The sequence below is a fragment of the Eptatretus burgeri genome, chromosome 18, assembly GCF_056783735.1.
Source record: "Eptatretus burgeri isolate ZD-2024b chromosome 18, Ebu_testis_v1, whole genome shotgun sequence".
In the NCBI taxonomy this organism is placed as follows: Eukaryota; Metazoa; Chordata; class Myxini; order Myxiniformes; family Myxinidae; genus Eptatretus; species Eptatretus burgeri.
This window is the reverse complement of record NC_140978.1, coordinates 1,103,302-1,130,094: the sequence shown is the minus strand read 5'-3', so window position 1 is coordinate 1,130,094 and position 26,793 is coordinate 1,103,302. Positions and strand designations below refer to the sequence as shown.

General features: G+C 41.2%; 1 protein-coding gene across 4 annotated transcripts in view; it reads left to right on the top strand.

The window, feature by feature from the left end:
- Nucleotides 1-21,089: 21,089 nt before the first annotated feature.
- LOC147008455 (phosphoinositide 3-kinase adapter protein 1-like) overlaps nucleotides 21,090-26,793 on the top strand; it is a 128,160-nt gene continuing 122,456 nt past the window's right edge. For 2 of the 4 annotated variants that reach the window (XM_085864010.1, XM_085864008.1), the window contains exon 1: nucleotides 25,888-26,053. In XM_085864010.1, coding sequence (XP_085720136.1) covers nucleotides 25,903-26,053 — 151 coding nt within the window. In that variant the 5' untranslated portion in view covers nucleotides 25,888-25,902. Of the gene's footprint in view, nucleotides 21,243-25,882; nucleotides 26,054-26,793 lie in introns of those variants that run through there. The other 2 variants (XM_085864011.1, XM_085864012.1) reach the window with 2 other exon arrangements.

Sequence of the window (26,793 nt, the reverse complement as noted above, 5' to 3'; positions counted from 1 at the left end):
ACTGTCATCGTAGACGAGTTTCAAAATGACGAAAAAAAAAAACAAGTGAAATAATTATGACCAGCAACGATAAACATAACTAATACGATACAGCGCCCAACACACGCACGATCATTACATTCCTCAACGATTTGTGGAAACGACGTGATCGATGTTGTGAGTACAAAGGTAGATATTCAAAATGTTTTACACAAATTAATGTGCATTGAATGTTAAGCGTGAGAAATTATGACGATGTGTGTGAAGGAAACGGAACACCCGCATCATGGCGACAATGATAATACAGTGAAGGGGGGTTTGCCTTCCTGATTTCGCCCCCCCCCATCCCTCCTCACCCCCTTCACATGAGCGAGCAAGCAGAATTTATCCTCTTGCAGCAACTCTCCAGAGTGCCAACAGTATATCTGTGATGTGTAACGTGCACACAACCATGAAACCATCGCAAGGCCATCTTGGAACACTCAAAAGGGTGTGTGTGTGTGTGTGTGTGTGTGTGTGTGTGTGTGTGTGTGTGTGTGTGTGTGTGTGTGTGTGTGTGTGTGTGTGTGTGTGTGTGTGTGTGTGTTTTTTTGCTTGCTCACGTTGCTTCCCCCTTTCCTCGCTTCCCCCCCCCCCGCCTCCCTCTCTCTTTCCCACTTCCTCACTCTCCCCCACTTCCTCACTCTCCCCCACTTCCTCACTCTCCCCCACTTCCTCACTCTCCCCCACTTCCTCACTCTCCCCCACTTCCTCACTCTCCCCACTTCCTCACTCTCCCCCACTTCCTCACTCCCCTTCCTCACTCTCCCCCTTCCTCACTCTCCCCCACTTCCTCACTCTCCCCACTTCCTCACTCTCCCCCACTTCCTCACTCTCCCCACTTCCTCACTCTCCCCCACTTCCTCACTCTCCCCCACTTCCTCACTCTCCCCCACTTCCTCACTCCCCTTCATCACTCCCCCTTCCTCACTCTCCCCCACTTCCTCACTCCCCCTTCCTCACTCTCCCCCACTTCCTCACTCCCCCTTCCTCACTCTCCCCCACTTCCTCACTCCCCCTTCATCATTCCCCTTCCTCACTCTCCTCCACTTCCTCACTCCCCCTTCCTCACTCTCCCCCACTTCCTCACTCTCCTCCACTCCCTCACTCCCATTCCCCTCACCCGTCTTCATATTCCCGTCAGTGAAGCGACTGGTATTTGCTAGTGCTTAACATAGCGTACTTATCCGCAGGGGTTCACACAAGTTTTAAAATTAGGTTCTCTAATGAGTACCAGCAGAAATGGTTTTGTACTCATGAAAAATGTTTTGTCAGCTTTGAGCACACTCGTCTGCTTTCCCAACCGCCACTCCGATTTTGAATGCGCCTCTCAGCTTTGTATGCATCTTACTACTCTGTAGTGGCATGGTATTGGCTTCGCGGTTCGGGCGGTGGCTTGGGATCCTCGGGTCCTGAGTTTGAGACCCGTTGTCCACTGAATTGACACCAGGGTGTTGACTCAGCCTGTCATTCAGACCTTCTGAGGTCAGCGAAATGAGCACCAGTATACTGGTAATAGGGGCACTGCATCAGCGGCCAAAAAGGCAGCACACAATGGGAACTCCTCTGTAAGTGGTCTCTCAGAACATTTACTCCAGGCAAAACACTTGTTAACCGCCCGCCTGTTTTTCATTCTCGATGCTCCTGAGCCTCCTCTTCTTCCTCTTCACTCGCGTTCTCCTTCGATCTGGTTTTTTTTAATCGTACAAGTTTCAAGTTATAATATATATTATAATCTTATAATTTATAAACTTAATTTTGTACACTGAAATTTTGAAATCACAGTACATCAGAATTCTCACAGACGAATCTTATCCACAAGACATGAGAAAACCCTCCATCAAAAGCCTCTGTTGTGCTGGTAGACATCTGAGTTTTCTGAGCATCTTTGAAGTCCGTATTTGGATTTTTCTTTTTTTAACCGCGCATGAGTACCTGAGTACCAGTTATGTGAACCGCTGATTATTCGCATGTTGAGTGTTTAGAATAAGCATGAAGTAATTAAATGTCATTTTAGATATGTGTTGCTAATTTGTATAGCTCGAAATGTTGGACCCACCACAGTGGGTGTGTGTCTTAATACCTTCATTCCTGTGAGCTCTTACTTGATGTTTTATTCTTCTGTTTGTGCAGCAATAGGAGTCTACAAGTTTTCATCTCCACAATCGGAGTCTGCAAATAGGCCCCCGGCCCTTAGTTTAGGCGGGAAAAGGCACCCTCATTATTCAGACCTTGTCGCAGCACCAACTCAACGAGGTGAGGGGTCGTCACGCAAGGCTCACCCCGCTTCTGAAGCGAACCGACGAGCAATGATTGGTGAGACGGCAGCCGAGGGGTGCAGCGTGTCACTGTGCGGACCCGAGATGATAAAGCGTGAAACTCCAAATCCAATACAAATCAATTGGGACCACACTCTGCAGAGTGTTGGTGCTGCCTAAGCTGTCTCCTGGCTATTGGGCACTATCCTGGATGGGTCACAGGATACTCGAATGGCTCAATCATCCCAGCAAGCTGGTACTCATTTTGCCAACTTCAGAAGGATGACAGGCTGAGTCAACCCCACCTGGTATTTATTCAACAGCCAAGCAGGATTTGAATTCAGGATCCTTGGATCACAAGCCCACCACCCTAACCATTGAGCTAATACCAGGCATGTGAAACTCCCCAAAAGGTGATAAAGGGTGAAACTGCAACATCAAGCCCCTTCTGTTGAAAATCCCAAAATCCAGAATCTCTGCTCACCTCCACTCATTTGTTACTTTTTCCCACCTGTGGAATCAACCTCCACATTCTCTTCAATCATATTCTTCCCTCCATCTCTTCAAGACGGCTGTTCACCACCATCTTAACACCATCCCGCACTCAAAACCATGATCTTTTTTACACTTGTTAACACCCATTCCCCAAAGCTCACCTCCTTCCAAATTTATAGATCTTCCTTCCTGAGAGTTTGCTTGTGTATTCATCTTGTGTACCCGACCCCTCATTCCTCCCAACATCCCTTGTTTGCCCAAGTCTCCTTCCATTTTGTCCCTCATCTCCACTGTTGTGTCCCACCCCCTCTGTCTATTATTCCTTTTGTTCCGTTGCGTCCTGATCCTGTTCTGTATTTTAGCTCTTCCACGAGCCTTAACTCTGTATTCCAAAAAAGGTCAAAGTTTACGAAATTAGGGTTTCGATGCTGCCAAACATTTTCATTTAAACCAATCCAGATGATAATGGACACAAAAATACCTTAGCACAAAGGTAAGAGGTAGTTTGTTCAGAACAAGACAAGTAGACATTGAGCCTGGCATCTTTATGTCGTTTTTTATAGGGGGTCAAAGTTTTAAAATGGTCGCAAAACTTAGATTTTTGGCTTGCCATGTTTCTATATTTCAACCAATCCAGGCAATAAAGTATTGTCAATAAAGTAAGGTTTTTGGGTTGCCATCTGCCAAACCTTTCTTTTTTCCTTTTTTATTTATTTGACCTGTCCAGACAAGTCTTGGAACAAAAATTACATTCCAATCAGAAACAGGTAAACATGGTCTGATGTCTTCCTTTTGATTTCACAGGGATTCCAAAGTGGACGGAACGACGGGGAGTCGGGATATTGCAGTCGTTCGCAGAAGTCTGTGATTCCAGTAAAATATATATATATATTTAAATGTTTTTATCTTACAGTTCCAGATTGTTGTCACTTTTTTATCATACCAGTTTTGGTTGGCATTTGTGCTTTGCTGCTTCAAATTACTTCCCTAAACAATTATTTATTTAGCAAATGCACATTGGACTGATATTCAATGATACATTCGGCTTGCGAGCTGAATCATTACCGAGGTGTGGCCTTTGCCATCGACGATACATGTCTGCACGTTCCACCAGGAATTTGGAACTTGTCCGTGATGCCGGCGATGTGACACAGTTCCAAAGTGGGCATCATGCTCCCTGAGCTTGTCCTGCCAACCAACTTTCCTTAGCAATAATGAGTGAAAAATATTTAAAATGCAAGTGGGGTCCTAGAAGCTGTAGTTTCATGAATAGTAATGAATGCACTCATAAACACATCATGTTATCATCTTTGAACAGGATAACAGTAATACAGAAGCATCGTGGGTGTCTGCGGAATATGCTCATTGCATAACAATGCTGTATTGGTTCCAATCTTGTTTCCCCAGCTTTTGATCAAACTCCGTATCTATCTGCTTCACACTTCAGGCACATATGTTAAAATCTCTTTAAATACTGACGCATTATACTTTCGGTCTCTGGTAATTAATGGATCCAAAGAAATATTGAAATTAAAAATATTTAAAAATCCAAACACTCTCTCCATAATGCTGTCGTCTCCTTGAGAAAAATGGTCTTTCAGGCAAATTTCTCGAAAATAAATACAAAGTATTAATTGAATAATTCGTTTTTTGAAATCTTTTTTTTGTTCTTTGCCAATACTTTAGAGAAATTCTTCCAAAAGACTTCCTTTTAATGAGACTTTCCTGCACTGTATAACCAACTTTGTATCAACGACTGTTTCCTTTAAAGGTGAAATTTCTGTGTTCTCCGACCAGCGTATGTTTTACCTGTAGTAATTCATAAACCTGTATAACCTGCAGCATGCTTTTGAATGGCCTTTGCATGAGCAAGGTTAATTATGAAGCAGCTCGATAACCTTACTCAAGTGTAGCCACCAGACGTCTCTAACGTAATCCATGGACCACTGTAACCCTCCCTCTCCACCCCCCCCCCACCTCCTTCTAGGAAATTTTGCATACCATGTTTTTTGTGAAGTATGGGTCCTTTTAATTACCATTTGAAATTTACTTGTTTGCCATTTTTCTCGGTGTGCTTTTTCATATTACAGACTTTCATATTGCAGGTGTCCCTTGTCTGGCGAAAATGTCAATTTCTATATAATTTGTAGCCTTTCAACATTCTACGTCACCCAACATACATATGTCAGTTAGTAAAATATAGAATGTCATTCTCAATCAAGAAAGAACTCATATTTTACAAGTAACACAAAATAAATGGGAATATGCCCTGAAATATAAAATAATGATGCTTGTCAGCTCACCTGGAACATAATTTCGGGAAGCTTATCGGATGGCGCATCATCTGTCTGTCCGTCCACAAACACTTGCAACTTCTTCTCGGAAACTACACACACGATTTCGATGAAACTTGACCACAATCTTCATCACCCGGTTTGCACCAAAGATTGTTCACGGCTAAAAAAAAAACAATGGGGGCAATACCCCTGGGCACTCGCCTGGTAGCGGCTAAATAAGATAACCAGGGAGCCACTGGGAAGCATGGATAACCCACTAAATATGTATCGGAGAAGAAAGTAATTACCTACTGATTTTTTTTTTAATGCCGCGAACAACCTTTGGTACATCACGGGTGATAAAGGTTGCGGCCAAATTTCACCGAAATTGTGTGTGTGCTTTCGGAGAAGAAAGCAAATACATATTTTCGGGGACAACTACTCCGGAGAACCCCTGAGACCCAAATTTCTTAATGTCGTGAACAAACTTTAGTTCATCACAGGTGATGAAGGTTGGAGTCAAGTTTCATCAGAATTGTGTGTGTCGTTTCTGAGAAGAAAGCAAACATCTATTTTGGGGGGGCAACCACTCTGTAGAATCCCTTCGACCCCGATTTTTCTAATGTCATGAACAAACTATTGTACATCACAAGTAATTAAGGTTGGAGTCAGGTTTCATCGGAATTGTGTGTGTAGTTTCTGAGAAGAAAGCAAATATCTATTTTGGGGGGCAAGCCCCCCCCCATAGGCCCCCTTAGACCCCAATTAGTTTAAAGGCGTGAACAAACTTTGGTATATCAACTGTGATCAACATCAACCTTCATCACCCGTGTTGTACAAAAGTTTGTTCACGACATTCAAAAAAAATTGGGGTTTAAAGGGTTGTCCGAGGGGGAGGGGGAGGTTGCTTCCCAAAATTGTTATTTGCGAGAACATTGGTTCATTGGTACATTTTGCTGTGTCCATCCCACATTGACTTCTGCCTCAGTATCATTATTCTACTAGGTGAGCACCCAGTGGTGGTGCCCCGATTTTTAGCTCACCTGGACTTTAGTCTGGTGAGCTCATGCGATTGAGCGGTGTCTGGAGGTGAGTGAGTGAGTCAGTCAGTCCTTAAACACTACAGTCATTATCGCTTGAATAAAACACAGGATTTTGATTAAACTTGGCCACAAGCTTCATATCTGATGCCTAACAAAGGCATAATGACCACATCAAAATCTGTTCTCAGGGAACTACAAGAGTGTTTTTGACCCCCCCCCCCCCAAAGTAGGTATTTGCTCTCTTCTCCGAAACTACACACACAATTTTGATGAAACTTGATCACAACCTTTATCACCCATGATGCATGAAAGTATATTGACCGCATCAAAATCTGTGCTCAATAAAGGTGTCTATGGGGGTGAGGGGGGGTAACCCCCATTATAGGTATTTGCTCTCTTCTCCCAACTATACACACAATTTGGATGAAACTTGACCAGAACCTTCATCACCCGTGATGGACCAACGTTTGTTCACGGCATAAAGAGATCAGGTTCTTGGGGGATCTGCGGGGGTTTAAACCCACCAAAATAGGTATTTGCTCTCTTCTCCCAACTATACACACAATTTGGATGAAACTTGACCAGAACCTTCATCACCCGTGATGGACCAACGTTTGTTCACGGCATAAAGAGATCAGGTTCTTGGGGGATCTGCGGGGGTTTAAACCCACCAAAATAGGTATTTGCTCTCTTCTCCAAAAGTACACACACAATTTCAATGAAACTTGACCACAACCTTCATCACCCATGATGCACGAAAGTTTGTTCACGGCATTTCAAAAAATCAGGGTTTAACGGGGTCTGCAGGGGGTTTGAGTTACTGTTGCTCCTGATCCAGATGAGCTTCAGGACGCGTGGTCCTATATTTTTTATGCCTCCATGGACGAAGTCGCCAGAGGCATTATATTTTCTTTTGGGTTGTCCGTCCATCTGTACATCCGTCCATACTAATTTTCTCTGTTTTCTCTGTCACCGCTTATCCCATTGACACTAATTTTTCACCATAGGTGCCACTACTCATGTATAATTGTGGTATCGTATTGTGACCTCGTAATGTGATGTCATTCCTACCTTCTTTGGTTGTTTTTTTAGATTTCATCCCTCTGATTTTACTGGGGTTTTTTTTGGTTTTGTTTTTCTTGTTTGTGCAATTTTTTTTGAACAATACGATGCTTCATGTTTCATATGTTTTGTTATTTTGGTACGAATTAAATCCATATATGTTATTAAACTTGGCTAACGGTACATTCTGCGCCTTCCTCTCCCTGGCTTTTGGTTCAGTCCATGATCTGGCTTACGGCCTATACAAAATGATACGATTATCGTTTAAAAATATATATTTTGTTATTTTGGTATAGTTTAAATCCATCTATGTCATTGATTTGTTTTAATACTTGTTTCATTTGATGTGGAGGATGGTTTGGATATGTATCGCTTTTGGAATGGTTCTGTCCAGTGTCCATTTCACCCCCCCCCCTCCCCTTTCATGATCCTGGGCTGGTTTGGTTGAGTCCGCATTTACATTTTATTTCTTTTCCGAATAAAACGATTAATGTTTTATATTTATAAATTTCGGGTTGCGTGCACTAGCCCATGGGCAACGTAACTTCATTGTGTTGGAATCACCATCATGGCTTCAACAGTTGTTGAAGTTGGTTGGGCTACAGTTTTACGTTGTTTTTAGATGAGAAGAAGCAGAAGTACAAAGTGATGTTTTAGCGATCTCCCGATGTGGTACTTTAGCGATGTATTCTGGTGTCTTTTTAAGTCTTGTAAGTCAGAAAATGCTCGAGAATAAAAGGTAAGACTTCACTCTGGAGGAGTTTATAAGCCTATCATTGTGTACACATTTGAATGGGCGGCCATTTTTAGATCCTCGTGGAGGATCTCTAAGTCTTACTCACATTGTTGTTCTTGTGAACTTTTTTGTTTCACAGCCTACAGTTTTCATCGAATCTTCCTGAAACTTGGCATATACATGTAGAAATACCCTGCACAGACAGTAACCATCTCCGATTTTGAAAATTCCTCCTAGAAAAAAAGTTATGACGTCAAAATATCTCCGCTAATGGAAATCGCCTAAAAAATTATCTCCGAAACTAGGCAAGCTTTTTGAATTCTGTTTGCGGGAATCGAACAGGGCATTAGCAGAGATGAATTACCGCACATATGATACATCACTATGACGTCATATCAATTTTTATGACATCATTCCTATTTTTGGTCATTTTTTGTTTCACAACCCAGAGTTTTCATCGGATCTTCGTGAAACTTGCCAGGTATATGCAGAAAGCCCACGCGCAGGCAGTAACCTTCTCCGATTTTGGAAATTCTTCCTAGAAAAAAAAATTGACGTCATGAAATCGCCTATGGGGGTGGGGTTGTGAACACCATTATCTCCGAAACTAGGCAAGCTGTTTGAATTTTGTTTGCGGGAATCAAGCCGGGCATTAGCACAGATAATTAATTTATCGCAAACCTGATACATCACATTTGAGCTTGTTTTTTCATGTCATTCCTCTATATGGAGAACTACCATGTTGCATGATATTGTTATTGTTGTTCCTTTTACTTTACTGTACCATTTTTACTGATATGTGCTTTTCCCATATTTGCCTTTAATATCATTGGTATTTGTAAGAGAACGTGGGTCTCCGTGTCCTTCATTGCCAGCGCACCCCACAGTTATTAGAATAATCACGGCACATGGAGCGAGTCACTTGACAAGCAGAAAAGTCAATAATTATGAAAGCCTCCAAATTGCTCGGTTAAACCTACGGACCATCGAGTCCAGCACTCGCGGACAACTGTGTTAACGGCCGACCCCGCGAACGCAACAGTATTTATGTAATTCACACATTTTCTTCTTATCTTCTCAAGTTCTGAATCAACATGTCAGATGAACACCCTGTTGATTTGAAGGAAATGAAGTTCCACTCAAAGGAAACAAATCACACAAGGAAGCCAAGCTCACAGATTAAAGAGAGAATATGCAAAACACACAATGACAGAAACAAATCAGATAAACTTGTCAGACCCTTTGAAAGCATCCAGCTTGTCAAATATCAAGGATGTTGCACACAAAAGACAAGTGAATGATGATCCTCATAAAAAGGCTTCATTATATATGCAATAATACACCAAAGGAACTCTTGATGATTGTGGATATCAGAGAGAGTGTTATCAAATATTCACGAATGTTTAACACTTGTGGAAAAGGACTGGTCAGGTGGATCAAGACAGTGATGGAGAGACAGACTGTAAAAGAGACACAAAAGACCCTGAAGAACCAAAAGTCTCTGAGGACCCAAAAGACCCCGAACCCTCATTGCTTTAGGGAAATATATTATGTCCACAGTTTTGACACACTCAGTGACTCTTCCCGCCAATCTCAGGCGCTCTCCTCCAGTGTTATTATCCTCTCTCAGCTTCTACGTCTCTCTCAAAAGCAGATGCTTCCCAAATGTCCCTCTCTGCATCGGCTTACTCGTCAACTGTACCTCTGCGTAAGCTGCGTCGCCAACTGATCTCAAAATTGCTCCCTCTCTTTCCAAGCAACTGTTAACAGAACCGCACGCAAGATCAACCAATAAGCCCCATGCCAGGTCTGGGTGAGCTCTCATGGTGATGCCAGCTGCAGACTTCTTCAATGCGGATTCGCCCTGTACATCAGCCCCGGCGGTGAGATTAATGACTGGCTATTTCAGTGCAGATTTGCCACACCTGCACATTCTCATGGCATGTATTTTGAAGTAAGTCTGTAACTAAGCATCCAAACATGGCCAAAAAGTGGCTATATATATTACCATGTTTTTCACGGTCGAGGAAAACAATCAACAGTTTTACCTCTGCCACCGAAGGTGAAGGAGGTTATGTTTTCACCCCTTTCTGTCTGTCTGTTTGTCTGTCTGTCTGTCTGTCTGTCAGTGTGCAGGATATCTCAAAAAGCTGAGGAAGGATCCGGACGAAATTTTGTGGACATGTTCGTTGTGTGACAAGGGTGAACTGATTAGATTTTGGTGAAGATGCGGATCCGGATCCGGATCCGACAACTAGAATTTTAAAAGTGATTCTTTACCATTGAGAGATGAGGCCAAAAACAATATAGTACTGTACAGCATGATATTTCAAAAGTGTATTGGGCCCCATATGTTCTCGTGGATCAGGCATTACGGGTGGAGGCATGCACTCTACCAAGTGTCCTTCTAGTTTTTGATGTTATCAGTGCATTACATAACGTGAAATATGCAAATTACTGTCCACGCTTACCAAAAAACATATTTCCACATAATTCTAAAACTAAGTTCCCCAACTTGCTAAAATAGATGGCTATGCCTATGTTCTCAGGGTCAGGAGAGACAATTAACACATTTCTGGTGGAAATCTATAATGTGAAATCGGCAAATCACCAGTCAGCTTTTTGTGGTAAATCTGTTCCTGGAAATGTCGAAATCCAGATCATATGAGCTACACAACAATTATTGAACAAGCACACCTACACTTTATAAATTAATATGGATTCAAGATGCCAGTAGTCCCTCATACATAACTCTTTAAATTCATAATCCTCCTGTGGTTTTGGGGCATTTATACAACTGAGTTCTTTGCATTCGCCACACATATATGTGCAGTCCAAGCCATGTTTCTTAGAGGTGCATTGAACCATGTCGTAACATCTGAACAACCAAAGTAGTTATTTTGGTCCTTGCGACACGTCTGTTTTCCCTGGCATTAGATGACCTTCAATGTTTTTCCATCCCCCATTCATTGAGCCGCAGATGTCTAGCTTTCCTCATCCACTCCTGAACCTGATAATATGCTCTCAGATTGATGCGCAACAGCAGACTTTGGAGGCAATCTGTTTGCCTCAGCCTACTTAGTATTTTTTTTGCAACTTTTTATCAAAAACGTTTGTGGTGTAATGATGCCTCAAGACCTTCATCCTTGCTACTCTTGTAAAGACACACAAGAGACATCTCCCCAGCTTTGGCGATGTCATCTTTAGTGGCAGTGACTTGTATGAACACCTCAATAATTTTTGAGAAGTAGGCACTGTGCTGTATTTTGGTAAGTGCAACAGATTTTCCAATCCCATATACCCTGGAGGTTGTATCGCAGCCAAGTATGGCATGCACAAACAACAAATTTGAACAAACATGTGAACCTAGGCTGTCATTTGTCGTTTTTGATATTCCATTCTCGTATTTTCTGATCGTTTTTCTTCAGCTCTGGTGATATATATATATATATACCTCATGGCTGGCCGCATGTCCACATGGTAGATGAGTAATACCAATAAGTCCGTATCATCTCTGACAAAGATAGTGTCCATTGACTTAGCAGATTCAACTACTTTTTGGACAATCAAAGCATCAGCATCTCCCTTTGCCTTAATAATTGAACAACCAGCTTTCTCCAGTGAGGCACTGAGGATTGAGATCAATCTCTGCTTATTTGCATTGTTCCCGAGAAATATCCTTTTCCTTTACCAAGACGACTGTTTGAGGAGTAAGCATGACAGTTGGTCCTGATTCATGTTCACGACTCTGATGTGTGGCATCTTTGACAGTTGGACCACTTTCATATCCATCAAAGACAATTTATGGTTGTTCCATATTTGCTGGTAACATCATCTACGTACATGTTGCAAACACTTTCAAACGTGTACCCATGCAGTCACAGTGAATGGTGTAGGAGATCACCTCCATCAAGCACATACTGGACATCACCAGTTGGATCTGATTATTCGTTATGGTTCTGGACAAGTTTCTAAAGTGCATCACCAAGTGCTGCTGTATTTGGCTGCTATAGAAGAGCTGAGCAATCAAAGAGTGCTGGTGGATGAGTGCACATTTCAGATGTGGGGTCTTCCTGTGATCCAACCGTAGCTATTAATCGAATTCTCTGAAATAGCAGCTGTGGATCAACCTGGACTGATTCATCATTGATTTTAACAGCTGTATTTGAATCAAGGGTGACTGCTTTCTCTTTCATTGAAATGAATTGTCTTTTATGTTTTTTATATTTTATGCCATCAACCATCAAAATCTCATCATCCTACTCAAAATCCAGGCCCAAGTGTGGTCATTTCTGGGCTGATTAAGGATATGCACAATCCAGAGTCAATGAGTGCAGACACGATCTTTTCCCCAATGGTCAGCTGAATATAAGGATCAGGTGCTGATGCTTCAGCTGACTTCATAAAGCATACATTGGCCTGAGGTGACCTGCCAAAAACGGCAGAGGAACTGTTGCCACCAGGAGATGTCCTGCCGGTGTGGCTCACAGATAGCACTCACAATGGCGACGGTGTGGTTTTCATGTTCTGCCCAGCAGGCTCAAAAATCGCAAAACATTGCAACATAACAATCCAGATCTTGCTGATTATGGGGGGAGGGGGGAGAAGAGGGGGGGGAGAACATGGGGGGGGGAAGAAGAGGGGGGAGAAGAGGGGGGTTCCCATTTCAGCCCCTAAATAGTTGTGTGCTCAGTAAATAAGGAGTCTCAATGAAGTTCTGTCACCATTTATTCAAAGCTTGTATGGCCAGCCAACTTCCACAGATACAATTTCCAAGACCACGCACCAACAATTGGGCCACCACCCAAGTAGGACGTCTCCCCCCCCCCCCCAGAAAATCATATGTTACAACACATAAATTTAGGTATCAGATGTAACAATAAATGTGAAACTTGTTAGTCATTTTGAATCAAACTATGAGCTATGGTGGCCATTTCTGCGAACATAACGAAACACCTCTCTTAATCGCTTCCTCCATTTGCCAAGTCTAGGCAAGCACTTGCAAAGCAGTTGATGCGCAAGGGTTGGGTTGGAAAGCGACAGCAAGTTGCTTGCTAATGGAATACACTCCACCTGTTGATCTCATAAGACTTATGAAGTGTTTTGAAAGTCAAGCTCCTGCAATATAAGATGACGTATGGACGGTATGTGAGCACAGAACGTGTAAGAAGATAGTCCTAATCATGAATGAAAGAGGTTTGTTTGTGTAATTGCTAATTGGATAAACTGCATGCTGTCTGGCATCTGCCTCTCTTATATAATCCTCCAGTGGGGGTGGAGTTTGGGAGGCAGAACAGTGGGGCTATTGGCGTTTCCCTGCACTCCCATTGGCGCACGGACGCTTACCATGGCTGTGGCCCAGCCCAGGCGAGGATTTGGCACCAGAAATGGCCTCAATCACTGGGGGTATTTTACATAGGTGTTGTTTTTAGCTTATCTGGAATTTACATTCAAGATAACGTATTGTCATAATGCGCCGTCCGTCCGTCTCCTTTTTCAACTTCTCTGGCCAAACCGCTGGGCCGATCCGGCTGAAATTTTGCAGCAACGTTCCTCTCCTGACTGGTAACAGGAATTGCAAAGCTCGTTCTGGTCGCATGACTTTAAGTCGGTCAAAATGGCCGACTTAGTAAATTTCTTCAAAAATCTTCTCCTGACCCACCAGTCAGAATGCTACCAAATTTAGGTTACAACATTAGGCCAGGGTAGGGATATTAAATTGCACCGGTCATGCCGATCACTTGACCGAGAGTGTGTCAAAATGGCCGACGGTCAATTTTTTTTTGGAAAATCGCTTAAATTCCTTCCTAACTCTTATTCTCCAGAAGAAACAAAATATCGAATCCAAGCCTCTCTATTAAAACCAATCCAGACAACAATTTACCAGATGTTTTTCTTCACCCCGTACAAATTTACAGGAATTGGACAGATTCATTTAGTGGGTTTAGTTAGGTATCACAGGGGGGTCCAATTCTAATTTGGATACATAAGGTCTAATTCAGATGTATAATTAAGGTTTCTGGCCTGCCAAACATTTATTTTTTAAACCAATCCAGACAACTGGGTCAGAGTGGTGACCCATCTACCATTGTAACCCTAGCCATGACACCCCTTTGGCAGCACTGATGCTCTGTATAGGGCATGCTCCATAATGATGATGAATCCAGACAAGACTTGGCACAAAAATACTTTGCCACAGTTCATACAAACTAAAGCAGGTATCGACTTTGGTCTATTGTGTTAATTTGGCAAAGGGGTGCCTTTGAAGCCCTTTTTAAACTTGGTCAGGCTCACCTATTTTTAGCCTGAACTGGCCATTGACTTATTTTCACTAATGGACAAGATGGATACAAAAGGAAGTGGGATAGTTGGCAACCATTACATAGGCATGATGAGCCTCATCGCCTTCTCATGCATTGAAGTTCCTTGTAAGGGAACTCATATAATAATGTATTGTTAGACAGCAGATGTGACTTTTTCATTGTGACAGGTGCTTGAAGTGACAATCCCTGAAGTGACAAAAGTGCTTGTAGAGTCAATTCAGAAGTTTGGCAAGCACAAGTGCAGTTCATTGAGCCATAGATTCCTTGGATTATACTTTGGAAAAGCAGCTGAACAAGACTTTCATTAGTTTGAGCAATGTATATGGTGCGACATGGAATGGTGCAACAAGTCATATTTTATTACTCAGGCCTCAATGTTGAAATAAGTTTTGTGGAGTGATGAGTTCATGTACACATTGTTCAATTCTTGAGTGGAGGATCTAGAGCAGACGTTCTGAAACTTCTTTTTGCCGTGGACCACTTTACAAACTTTTTTTGTTTAACAAATCAAAGCATGTTTTTTTGAGCAAAGTTCTGGGAAGTTGGGTGTAATGTTTGTCAGCTTTAGCCTTAGCCCTTAGGTCAGGTTCAGCATTCATCCTACTTCTATATTTGAACTTGGGGCCAGTAAGTGATGAAAATCCTGTCTCGCACACGTATAAAGTATCAAATAGCACCAGAAACTACAGTTTGTCTGCAAATTCTCGGTATTCTCCAGTTCTTTGAATCCAAAACTCAATGATGGAATGTCTTTTAAATTCTGACCTCAATGTTTTGTCACAATAAAGTGCCAACAAGCACTCTTGTGCCTCATTGGAGAAACCAGAGGGCACCTCACTGATTTAAATCCCCAAAGGATTGCATATCCAGTTGTTTGGTTCGGCTTTTCCTGGAAAGTAATCTTCAAATTGCTTCTTGAGAGCAAATAGATGTTCTTCGATATCTCTTCTCTCTTTTTTTTTTGTCAAGAACCAATTCATTTTCAGACAGAAAACCTTCCAATGTTGAGAACTCACTGAAGTCATCCTTTTTTAAGCGATGAGAAAACAAGTCAAGTTCTTTGATTGTTGCATTGATTTTGTCTCGCGCATCCAGGTGAGTCAACAGGTCTAGCTTTTATGAAATTAACAGTTTTCACAGCAGAGTCCAAAACACCCTTCATTTCCACTGGCATTTCTTGGCAGCTAGTGCTTCTCAGTGAATGCTGCAGTGCACCCATGCGGCAATAGGTGCCACTTCGTGGACACGAGTCATTACCCCCACTATATCTTCCCTCATTGCTGGTGCACCATCAGTACATACTCCAACGCAACGTTGCTAATCAATACCGTGTTCCTTCACAAACTCATCTAATAATTGCAAAAAAATGTTCTGCAGTTGTTCCTCTTGGCAATTAATGACAAAACAAAATATCGTCCAGTACTTTCCCTTCCTACTCATACCTGATGTATCCAAGATTTGTTTCACAAGTTCACACACTTCACAAGAATGTTTTTAACATTAGTAAGCATACCTTGAAATCTGCGTGACACAGTGTCATTTGAAAGAGGCACACAATCTAACTGCTTTGCCATCTACCATATTCTCTCCAAGCGTATATGAGCACGAGTTATTAAGCTGCAAAGACTGGTGATGGGTTAACGGTTAAGGTGGCTGGCTTAAGATCTTACTTAGGGTCTTGAGTTTGAGTCCCTTTCGTGCCATTGAAATAACACCGAGTGAGTTGACTGAGAGAACCCTGTCATCCTTCCGAGGTCAACAAAATAGGGTACCAGCTTACTGGTGAGAGGGGCACTGCATCAGCGACCAGCTGCGCTTCCAGAAAATGATTCAACCAGCAGCTTATAGGCTGCATACAAAACATTTATCTGCAGGCAGGGTAAGTTCTTCCCAAATAGTGTGAGGCTGGCACGATATGATTTCCCGGTACTGTTGCACGGGCAAACATTGTTACTTGCCCTTCTTTCAAAGTCATTTCGTTTGTGCTGAAAAAATTACAGGTTTATCTTGGAAAGCAGCAAGTATAGTCTCGAAATGACGCCCATCGGCCCATATATTGTCTCCAAATACAGAGTATTGTCCGTCTCCGTCTAACTTCTCCCACCACCCCTCTATTGGCGTTTCCCCTTTCTCCTGCTGTTTGTTCCCTTTGTTTTGGTATGCCCTGTTCTGTTCTGAATCTGAGCTCTTACACGATCCTAGACCATGTATTAAAAACAAAAAATCCTTTGCAGATGTACATATGGTCCCTTGCTGTAGTCCCATGGGTGACTTTAACTTTTCGCTGATTTCACCATCACTGCTTTGATTGTTTGTTTTATTTTTCATATACCCCGTTTATAACCAAAATCCATTTCTGGGGGTTGACTACTATCCTACTGCAGTGACAAATGTTACATTTTTTTTTAAGCAGGAGGTTCTGGTACAGTCAGTATTTCCGCGTCCAATGAAAAACAGGTGAGCTGAACTGCGTACAATGAAAAACATGCATAGACAGCCAAAAAATGTGATCAATTAAAACTACGAGCATCGGCACTCCTGCCCCATCTTAGCCCAGGTGGGCAGTTTAAAGTGGTGATAGTTCCACAAAGTGATTTGTTTTCAGGGGCACAATATACACCTGGACAAGAAGAAAGAAACAAAATGTCAAGGCCCCAATGGTTTTAGTAATTTTGCTCTCCAGAATTAAAGGGCTAGCCCATAGTTACAAGATTTCTGTGTATGAGCAACTGACTTGAGTGGTCATGTGACATGGAGGATTGGGTTATCTGGTCATGAATATTAATGATATGGGTCATGTAGCTTTGTTGTGTAAGATAGTTGGTCATGTGACATGTATCATGTTTTTCATTGGGAATGCAAATTTCGCACAGAAGGGATTCATCGTTCATATATTTTGGGGGAGACATACTGAATTACACAAACAGTATAACATTTAATAATATTTATTTTTGTAGAAAATACATTTTTATAACTGTAGAGTGTTTTATAACTGTAGAGTTTTATAACTGTAGAGTGTATAATAAAAAAATTATCATTCAGTTGAAAATGCTGTCTGATCAGTTTTTGTAAACTGTACTTAACAGTGGTTGCGGTGAGATTGAAAGGAGTAATCAGAATATATATTTTTTAATTTTCATGAAAGATGTATCATGGTATAGGTATGAAAAAATAGAACAAGATTGGTGAATGCATCTCCAAGAAATGGTTGAGGACGTGTTCAATACCGGGGTTTTTTTTTACAACTAAAATGGCTGCCAGTGTACCAGTCGGCCATCTTTGATCAGATCACAAAATAAAGTGAGGAGCACATGTATGCCATCGTGTACTGTGCTTGTGCCAAGTTTGAACAAAATCGGACCATGCATGTCCAAGAAATCGTTGGAGACATACAGTATTTAAGTAACAAAATGGCCGCCAGTCGGCCATTTTGCATCTGATCTCGAAAAGCAATGACGTGCATATGTAAGCCATCATTCTTTATCTGTATGCCAAGTTTGTACAAGATCGGTATATGCATGCCCGTGAAATGTTTGAGGACGTGTTCAACATCAGGTTTTTACAACCCATCTGGTCGCCAGTCGGCCATCTTTGATCGAATCGTGAAATAAAATGACGTGCTTATGTATACCGTCATATATTGTCCTTGGGCCAAGTTTGTACAAAATCAGTCCATACATGTCCGAGATATGGCTGCGGACGAACGGATGCATGGACGGATGGGACCCAATCCATAAGCCCCTGTTTCGGGCTACGTCCAGCGGGGCGTAATAATTATTTTTGGAATGTACTATAATCAAATTTGGCCTTTCTGGACAACACTGTCGTGTGTTTGTGCTATAAAATGCAAAAACATTTATACATTTACATCTCATGATGATTTTTTTTCTGGGACACACTGCACACCTGAAAATGATTTTTGGGACAAACGATAACCATATTTCGCCTTCCGAAATCACGCTAAAGTTTTTATGATGTACAATGCCAAGTGATCAATTTTGAAGATTTTATCACAATTATATATATATATATATATATATATATATATATATATATATATATATATATATATATATGTACACACACACACACACACACACACACACACACACACACACACACACACACACACACACACACACACACACACACACTTTTACACAATGTGTAAGCAATAATGAACCTGCTTCCCCATTGTCTCGGGTTGCTTTCCCTACATTTGATTTTTTTTTCATTTATTTATATTTTCATTTCCGGATGCTTTCCGATGGTTCTGTGATTATTCCTGGTGTATCGACTTCGATGTCCATCGACACACAAAATTACTGTGCTTCCCCCATTGACTCGGGTCACTCACCTGCATTTAGTTTTTTAATGTATTTATTTTCACTGCCTCCACCACCGAAGGTGAAAGAGGTTATGTTTTCACCTCTTTCTGTATGTCTGTTTGAGTCCAGGATATCTCAAAAAGTTGTGGATGGATCCGGATGAAATTTTGTGGACAGGTTGGGTGTGTGACAAGGACGAACTGATGAGATTTTTGGTGAAGATCTGGATCCGTATCCGGCTACTCTAATTTTTTAAGTGATTCTTCACCATTGAGAGATGGGGCCAAAAACGATATATAGCACGATGTCTCAAAAAGTTGCAGATGGTGGACTTGGTGGACATGTTGGGTGTGTGACAAGAAAGAATTGATTCAATTTTTGTGAAGATCCGAATCTGGATCCGATCATTTCTTAAGTGATTCTTCACCATTGAGAGATGGGGCTAAAGTAATATATAGCACGATATCTCAAAAAGTTTTGGACGGATTCAGACAAAACTTGGTGGACATGTTGAGTGTGTGACTCGGAAGAATTGATTCGATTTTTGTGAAGATCCGAATCTGGATCCGATCATTTCTTAAGTGATTCTTCACCATTGAGAGATGGGGCTAAAGTAATATATAGCACGATATCTCAAAAAGTTTTGGACGGATTCAGACAAAACTTGGTGGACATGTTGAGTGTGTGACTCGGAAGAATTGATTCGATTTTTGTGAAGATCCGAATCTGGATCTGATAATTTTTTCAGTGATTCTTCACCATTGAGAGATAGGGCTAAACTAATATAGAGCACGATATCTCAAAAGTTGTGGACGGATTTGGAAGAAAGATCTGAACCCGAATCTGGATCGGTGGGTTATTTATTTTTTTAAGTGATTCTTCATCATTGAGAGATGGGGCCAAAAACGATGTCGAGCATGATATTTCAAAAATGTATTGGGCCCGATATGTTCTCATGGATCAAGCATTGCGTGGCTGTGGTATGCACTCTACCGAGTGCCCTTCTAGTTCATTTGTATTTTCATTTCCAGAGGCTTTCCAACGGTTTTGTGATTTTCTTCTGGTGTATCAGCTTACATGTCCATTGGCATGCAAAATTTCAGCTTTCTACGTCACCTGGAAGGTAACGATGTTTAATATCAATCGGTCAGTGAGTCAGTGATTAGAATGAGCTTTATATAATATATATATATATATATATATATATATATATATATATATATATATATATGCATTGACTCCATTATATTGAGAGGTATGTGGTGTGATGGGGTTATCCCCAAAAAACCAAAACGTTTTGCTTTTGGATTAAATATGAATAAAAATAAAACTTTGTTTTTCTTTAGCACTGGCCTCCAAGGTTTCCTTTTCATTGCACAACACTGTCTTCAATGCAGGATGGCCTCAGTCTGAGAGGTACGCCCTCTTGCCTCTAAGCTGTTTTGGCCAAGGTTTGAATCCCGGTCCAACTATAACATGTCACCGTGTTTCTCAGTCAGCGCGATTCATCAATGTGTGTGCCCTCCCTCCGATGGATGTTAAATTGGGTGTCCCATCTGCCGGCATTAGTTGGTGGCCGTTAAAGATCCCACGGTGTCCTTTGGGAAGAGAAGGTAAATTATCGCCACCGCCCCAGTGAAATTCCAAATTCCTGCCCTAACTAACACTGGGAAGCCTGGTGTTGGCTGAATGGTTCGGGTGGTGGGCTTTGGATCCTAGGATCCTGAGTTCAAATCCCGCTCAGCTGTTGAATTAATACCAGGTGGGGTTAACTCGGCCTGTCATCCTTCCGAGGTCGGCAAAATGAGTGCCAGCATGCTGGTATACTGTGTCGGAGTGGCAACCCATCCAGGATTGTGCCCAAGAGCCAAGGAGACTGCCTCGGCAGCACCAATGCTCTGCACAGAGTCTGGTCCCAATCTCCTCCTCCTCCTGCAAGTGAAATTCCAAATTCCTGCCCTACCACTGGGAAGCCTGGTGTTGGCTTAGTGGTTATGTTGGTTGGCTTGGGATCTTCAGGGGTTATGGTGGCTGGCTTGGGATCTAAGGGGCCTGAGTTCAAGCCCCTGTTGCTGGCTTGGGATCTTAGGGGCCTGGGTTCAAGGCCCTGTTGGCTGTGGAATTAACACCAGATGGGGTTGACTCAGTTTGTTGTCCTTCTGAGGTTGGTGAAATGAGTACCAGTGTACTGGTAATAGGGGTATTGCATCAGTGGCATAGCTGTGCCTTCAACCAATGATGCAGCCAGCAGCCAGCAGCCACAGACTGCACACGAAAAAGAAGCCTATTACTGGGAATGCAATGGCAAAGCACTGAGCATATCCTATGTCAATAAAGTTCTTCGGCAGCACCAAAATATTGTCACAGATTGTCACATGAGATTCAGAACTATCTTCAATAATTGTAACATTAGCACTTTGAAGTATTTTTTTAAAATCTCAATAAAGAGTTAACTTTACAAATGGCATTTCCATTTCGATGATGGAATATGGGGATTTTCAACTATATTAGGTTTTACAGATATAAGAGAATAAGCATTTCTTCCGGATATTGCAGGAAACCTCATGCCATGTTGTTCACTGATAAGAACAAAGGCAGTGCATTTAGCACTGTAAAAGAAGAAGCCCCATTTTCTATCACGGTAAACTTTCCAGTGATGCCTTGAGCTCATTTGACAGCTCTGTGAGACCATGGAGGACTCAGGTGAGTTACTATAAGGTGTTATCCAAATCCACACATGAAGGGAACAAGTGTTTGAGTTTGAATTAATGTTCTTGGAATCACCAGGGATGATGTAATCCTTTAGATAAATGCTGAAAATTCAAGAGTTGTATCATTATGCATGTTCCACATGGAAGGGAAATGTTAGACATGGCACATTTTCGGAATAGTTGAGCCACTTTGCGGATGTTGTACCACGGGTATTTGTTCATATTCAAAATCAGGTTTAAATATACAGTATTTATACACCGTGTCTTAATATCTGTTTTATACATAATTTGTGTCAAGGTTCTCTCTCTGACCTTTGACGTTGTGAAAGGTGGACAAAGAGTCTCATACCTTTGTATCAATTATCATCCGAGTAGTTTTAAGTGGACTAACAACACCAGCTCTCTCCAGGACCATTGGCAACTCGTCTGCCCCACCCCCTCGCATGGGGGAGGGGATTTTTTTTTAATTTGTGCCCATGACCTGACCCAGAGTGTTACCATCACGTATGCAAAATGTGATGGAGATCAGGCCAGCCCTGTTTTTTTGTATGATTTTCAGATGTACATACATATACACATACATAATACACACATACATAATACACATGTACACACATACATACATAATACACACGTACATACTACACACGTACATGCACATATACAGTGTACACACATACATACATACATAACACATGTACATACATACTACACACATACATACATAATACACACATACATACTACACACGTACATACACATATAACACACATGTACACACATACATCCATACTACACACGTACATACATATATACATAATACACACATACATACATCCCTATTTATAATACCAAGCTTGCACACTAAAAACTCAGCTCTCCGTCACACGATCTCTATGAAATTGCTGCGGCACTTAGCAGACATGCCGACAATGTTTGGGAAGTCTTGGCGTTCCATATACCACTTGCATTTTGCACAATGCATATTTTTGTCATTCCCCGTGTACGGTCTGTCATCTGCTACCAGCTATGTTGTACTGCTATCCCGTGCATGTGTACGGGTATCTCTAGTACATGCATAATACACATGTACATACATACATTCATAATACACACGTACACACATACATAATACACACGTACTACACACAATACACACGTACATACATACTACACACGTACACACACAAACATACTACACACGTACACACATAATACACATGTACACACATACATAATACACACGTACTACACACAATACACACGTACATACATACTACACACGTACACACACATACATACTACACACGTACATACATCCATAGATAATACACACGTACATACACATATACATACTACACACGAACACACATACATAATACACACGTACACACATACATAATACACACGTACACACATACATAATACACACATACTACACACGTACACACACATACATACTACACATACATAATACACATGTACACACACATACATACTACACACGTACACACACATACATAATACACACGTACACACATACATAATACACACGTACTACACACAATACACACGTACATACATACTACACACGTACATACTACACACGTACATACATCCATAGATAATACACACGTACATACTACACACGAACACACATACATAATACACACGTACACACACACATAGATAATACACGTACATACTACACACGTACACACATAGATAATACACACGTACATACTACACACGTACACACATAGATAATACACACGTACATACACACATACATACTACACACATACATAGATAATACACACGTACATACACACATACTACATACTACATACATAGATAATACACACGTACATACATACTACACACGTACACACATACATAGATAATACACACGTACATACACACATACTACATACTACATACGTACACACATACATAGATAATACACACGTACATACACACATACTACATACTACACACGTACACACATACATAGATAATACACACGTACATACACACATACTACATACTACACACGTACACACATACATAGATAATACACACGTACATACACACATACTACATACTACATACGTACACACATACATAGATAATACACACGAACATACACACATACTACATACTACACACGTACATACACACATACTACATACTACATACGTACACACATACATAGATAATACACACGAACATACACACATACTACATACGTACACACATACATAGATAATACACACGAACATACACACATACTACATACGTACACACATACATAGATAATACACACGTACATACACACATACTACATACTACACACGTACACACATACATAGATAATACACACGTACATACACACATACTTCATACGTACACACATACATAGATAATACACACGTACATACACACATACTACATACTACACACATACATAGATAATACACACGTACATACACACATACTACATACTACACACGTACACATACATAGATAATACACACGAACATACACACATACTACATACTACACACGTACACACATACATAGATAATACACACGTACATACACACATACTACATACGTACACACATATACATAGATAATACACACGAACATACACACATACTACATACTACACACGTACACACATACATAGATAATACACACGAACATACACACATACTACATACTACACACGTACACACATACATAGATAATACACACGTACTACATACTACACACGTACACACATACATAGATAATACACACGTACATACACACATACTACATACTACACACGTACACACATACATAGATAATACACACGTACATACACACATACTACATACGTACACACATACATAGATAATACACACGAACATACACACATACTACATACTACACACGTACACACATACATAGATAATACACACGTACATACACACATACTACATACTACATACGTACACACATACATAGATAATACACACATACTACATACTACACACGTACACACATACATAGATAATACACACGTACATACACACATACTACATACTACATACTACATACATGCATAGATAATACACACGTACATACACACATACTACATACTACATACGTACACACATACATAGATAATACACACGTACATACTACACACGTACACACATACATAGATAATACACACGAACATACACACATACATAGATAATACACACGTACATACACACATACTACACACGTACACACATACATAGATAATACACACGTACATACACACATACTACACACGTACACACATACATAGATAATACACACGTACATACACACATACTACATACTACATACGTACACACATACATAGATAATACACACGTACTACATACTACACACGTACACACATACATAGATAATACACACGTACTACATACTACACACGTACACACATACATAGATAATACACACGTACATAGATAATACACACGTACTACATACTACACACGTACACACATACATAGATAATACACACGTACTACATACTACACACGTACACACATACATAGATAATACACACGAACATACACACATACTACATACGTACACACATACATAGATAATACACACGTACATACACACATACTACATACTACATACGTACACACATACATAGATAATACACACATACATACTACACACGTACACACATACATAGATAATACATACGTACGTACATACTACACACGTACACACATACATAATAGCGAACGTAGTGAGCTTAATACTTAACGCGTGCACGTGAGAGAATAGGAAACAAAAAAAAAAAAAAAAAAAAAAAAAAAAAACAACAACAACAACAACAACAACAACAACAACAACAACAACAACAACAACAACAACAACAACAACAACAACAACAACAACAACAACAACAACAACAACAACAACAACAACAACAACAACAACAACAACAACAACAACAACAACAACAACAACAACAACAACAACAACAACAACAACAACAACAACAACAACAACAACAACAACAACAACAACATAGCCCTGGCTATTTGGAATCCGTGTCGCTGGTGATGACTTTTTGCTGCCGGTTGTTGTTAAACGCTGTTCGGTGTATAAACACGATTGGGTTTTATTTCTATCTTGTGAATATTACTTAACGCGTGCACATGAGAGAATAGGAAACCAGAAAACAACACAACACCCTGACAATTGCGAATCCGTGTCATTAGCTATGACCATTTTGCTTCCGTTTTTGTTTTGTTTCTGGTTTTTTTGTTTCCGATTTTTTTCATGGGGAATGATGCATGCCGGGAGATCATGACCGGAAGTGTTTATTTATTTATTCAATATTTTTTTCCCAAAGTTAATTTTATACTTCCGAAAGTGATTTTGTTCATGACAGGAAGTGTTTATTTTGTATTTAACATTACCGGGAGTGATTTTTAAACTCTTTCCGGAACTTTTAATTTATTTTATTCTTCACTAGAAGTGATCGTTTATTTATTAATTTATTCAACTCTTTTTTTCCCAAAGTTAATTTAAATAAAGATATCTCCCACATCATCAAAAAATATTTTTTAATCGTCAGGTCAGGTATGAGAGCATGTGCCAGAACAGCGCGTCGCTGCGTCCACTTTCCGTCGGTACTCCAGGGGCCTCCGTCTGGCCATCCCCCAGGCCCATCCCCATCCCCAGTCGACCCACTGGCCTCCTCCACTCATGAGACTCCCTCGCTGAGAGAATCTGGTGAGCAGGATCAGCATCAGGAAAACGAGCCACATGTCCATACAGCCGCAACTGACACTCACGGACTATGCAGGTAACAAATCTCATCCGAGTCTCTCTCAGCAATCGCTCGTTGGACACAAAGTCCGACCAGCGATAGCCAAGGATTCTCCGAAGAGACCTGGTACCAAAGGAATTAAGTCTCCGTCTCAGATCCTTGGTCAGAGTCCAAGTCTCGCACCCATAGAGCAAGACTGGAAGCACCAAGGACCTGAAGACTCGGACTTTCGTCCTCCCACACAGGTACCGGCAGCGCCACACCCCATGATCCAGTGAATCCATGACTCCCCAGGCCCGACCCAGACGTCTATTGACCTCTGACTCGCAGCCAGCAGAGACATGAATATCACTGCCAAGGTAAGTGAATCTCTCCACGACCTCAACATCCTCACCACAAACAGACACAGACAGGACAGCAGCATCCAAGATGTCACCGAAAGCCTGGATCTTAGTTTTGACCCAAGAAACCCGTAATCCCAGCGGCTCCGACTCCTCATTCAGCAACTTGAGGGCCCCCAAAAGGATGTCTAAAGTCTCCGCAAAGACTCCGATGACTGCATCGTCTGCAAAATCAAGGTCCGAGATCTTGACATTCCCAAACGATGCACCGCAACTTGATCTCTCCGACATCCTCCCTAAAATCCAGTCCATACAAGTGCTGAAAAGTGTGGGGACAAGTACACATCCCTGACGAACTCCAG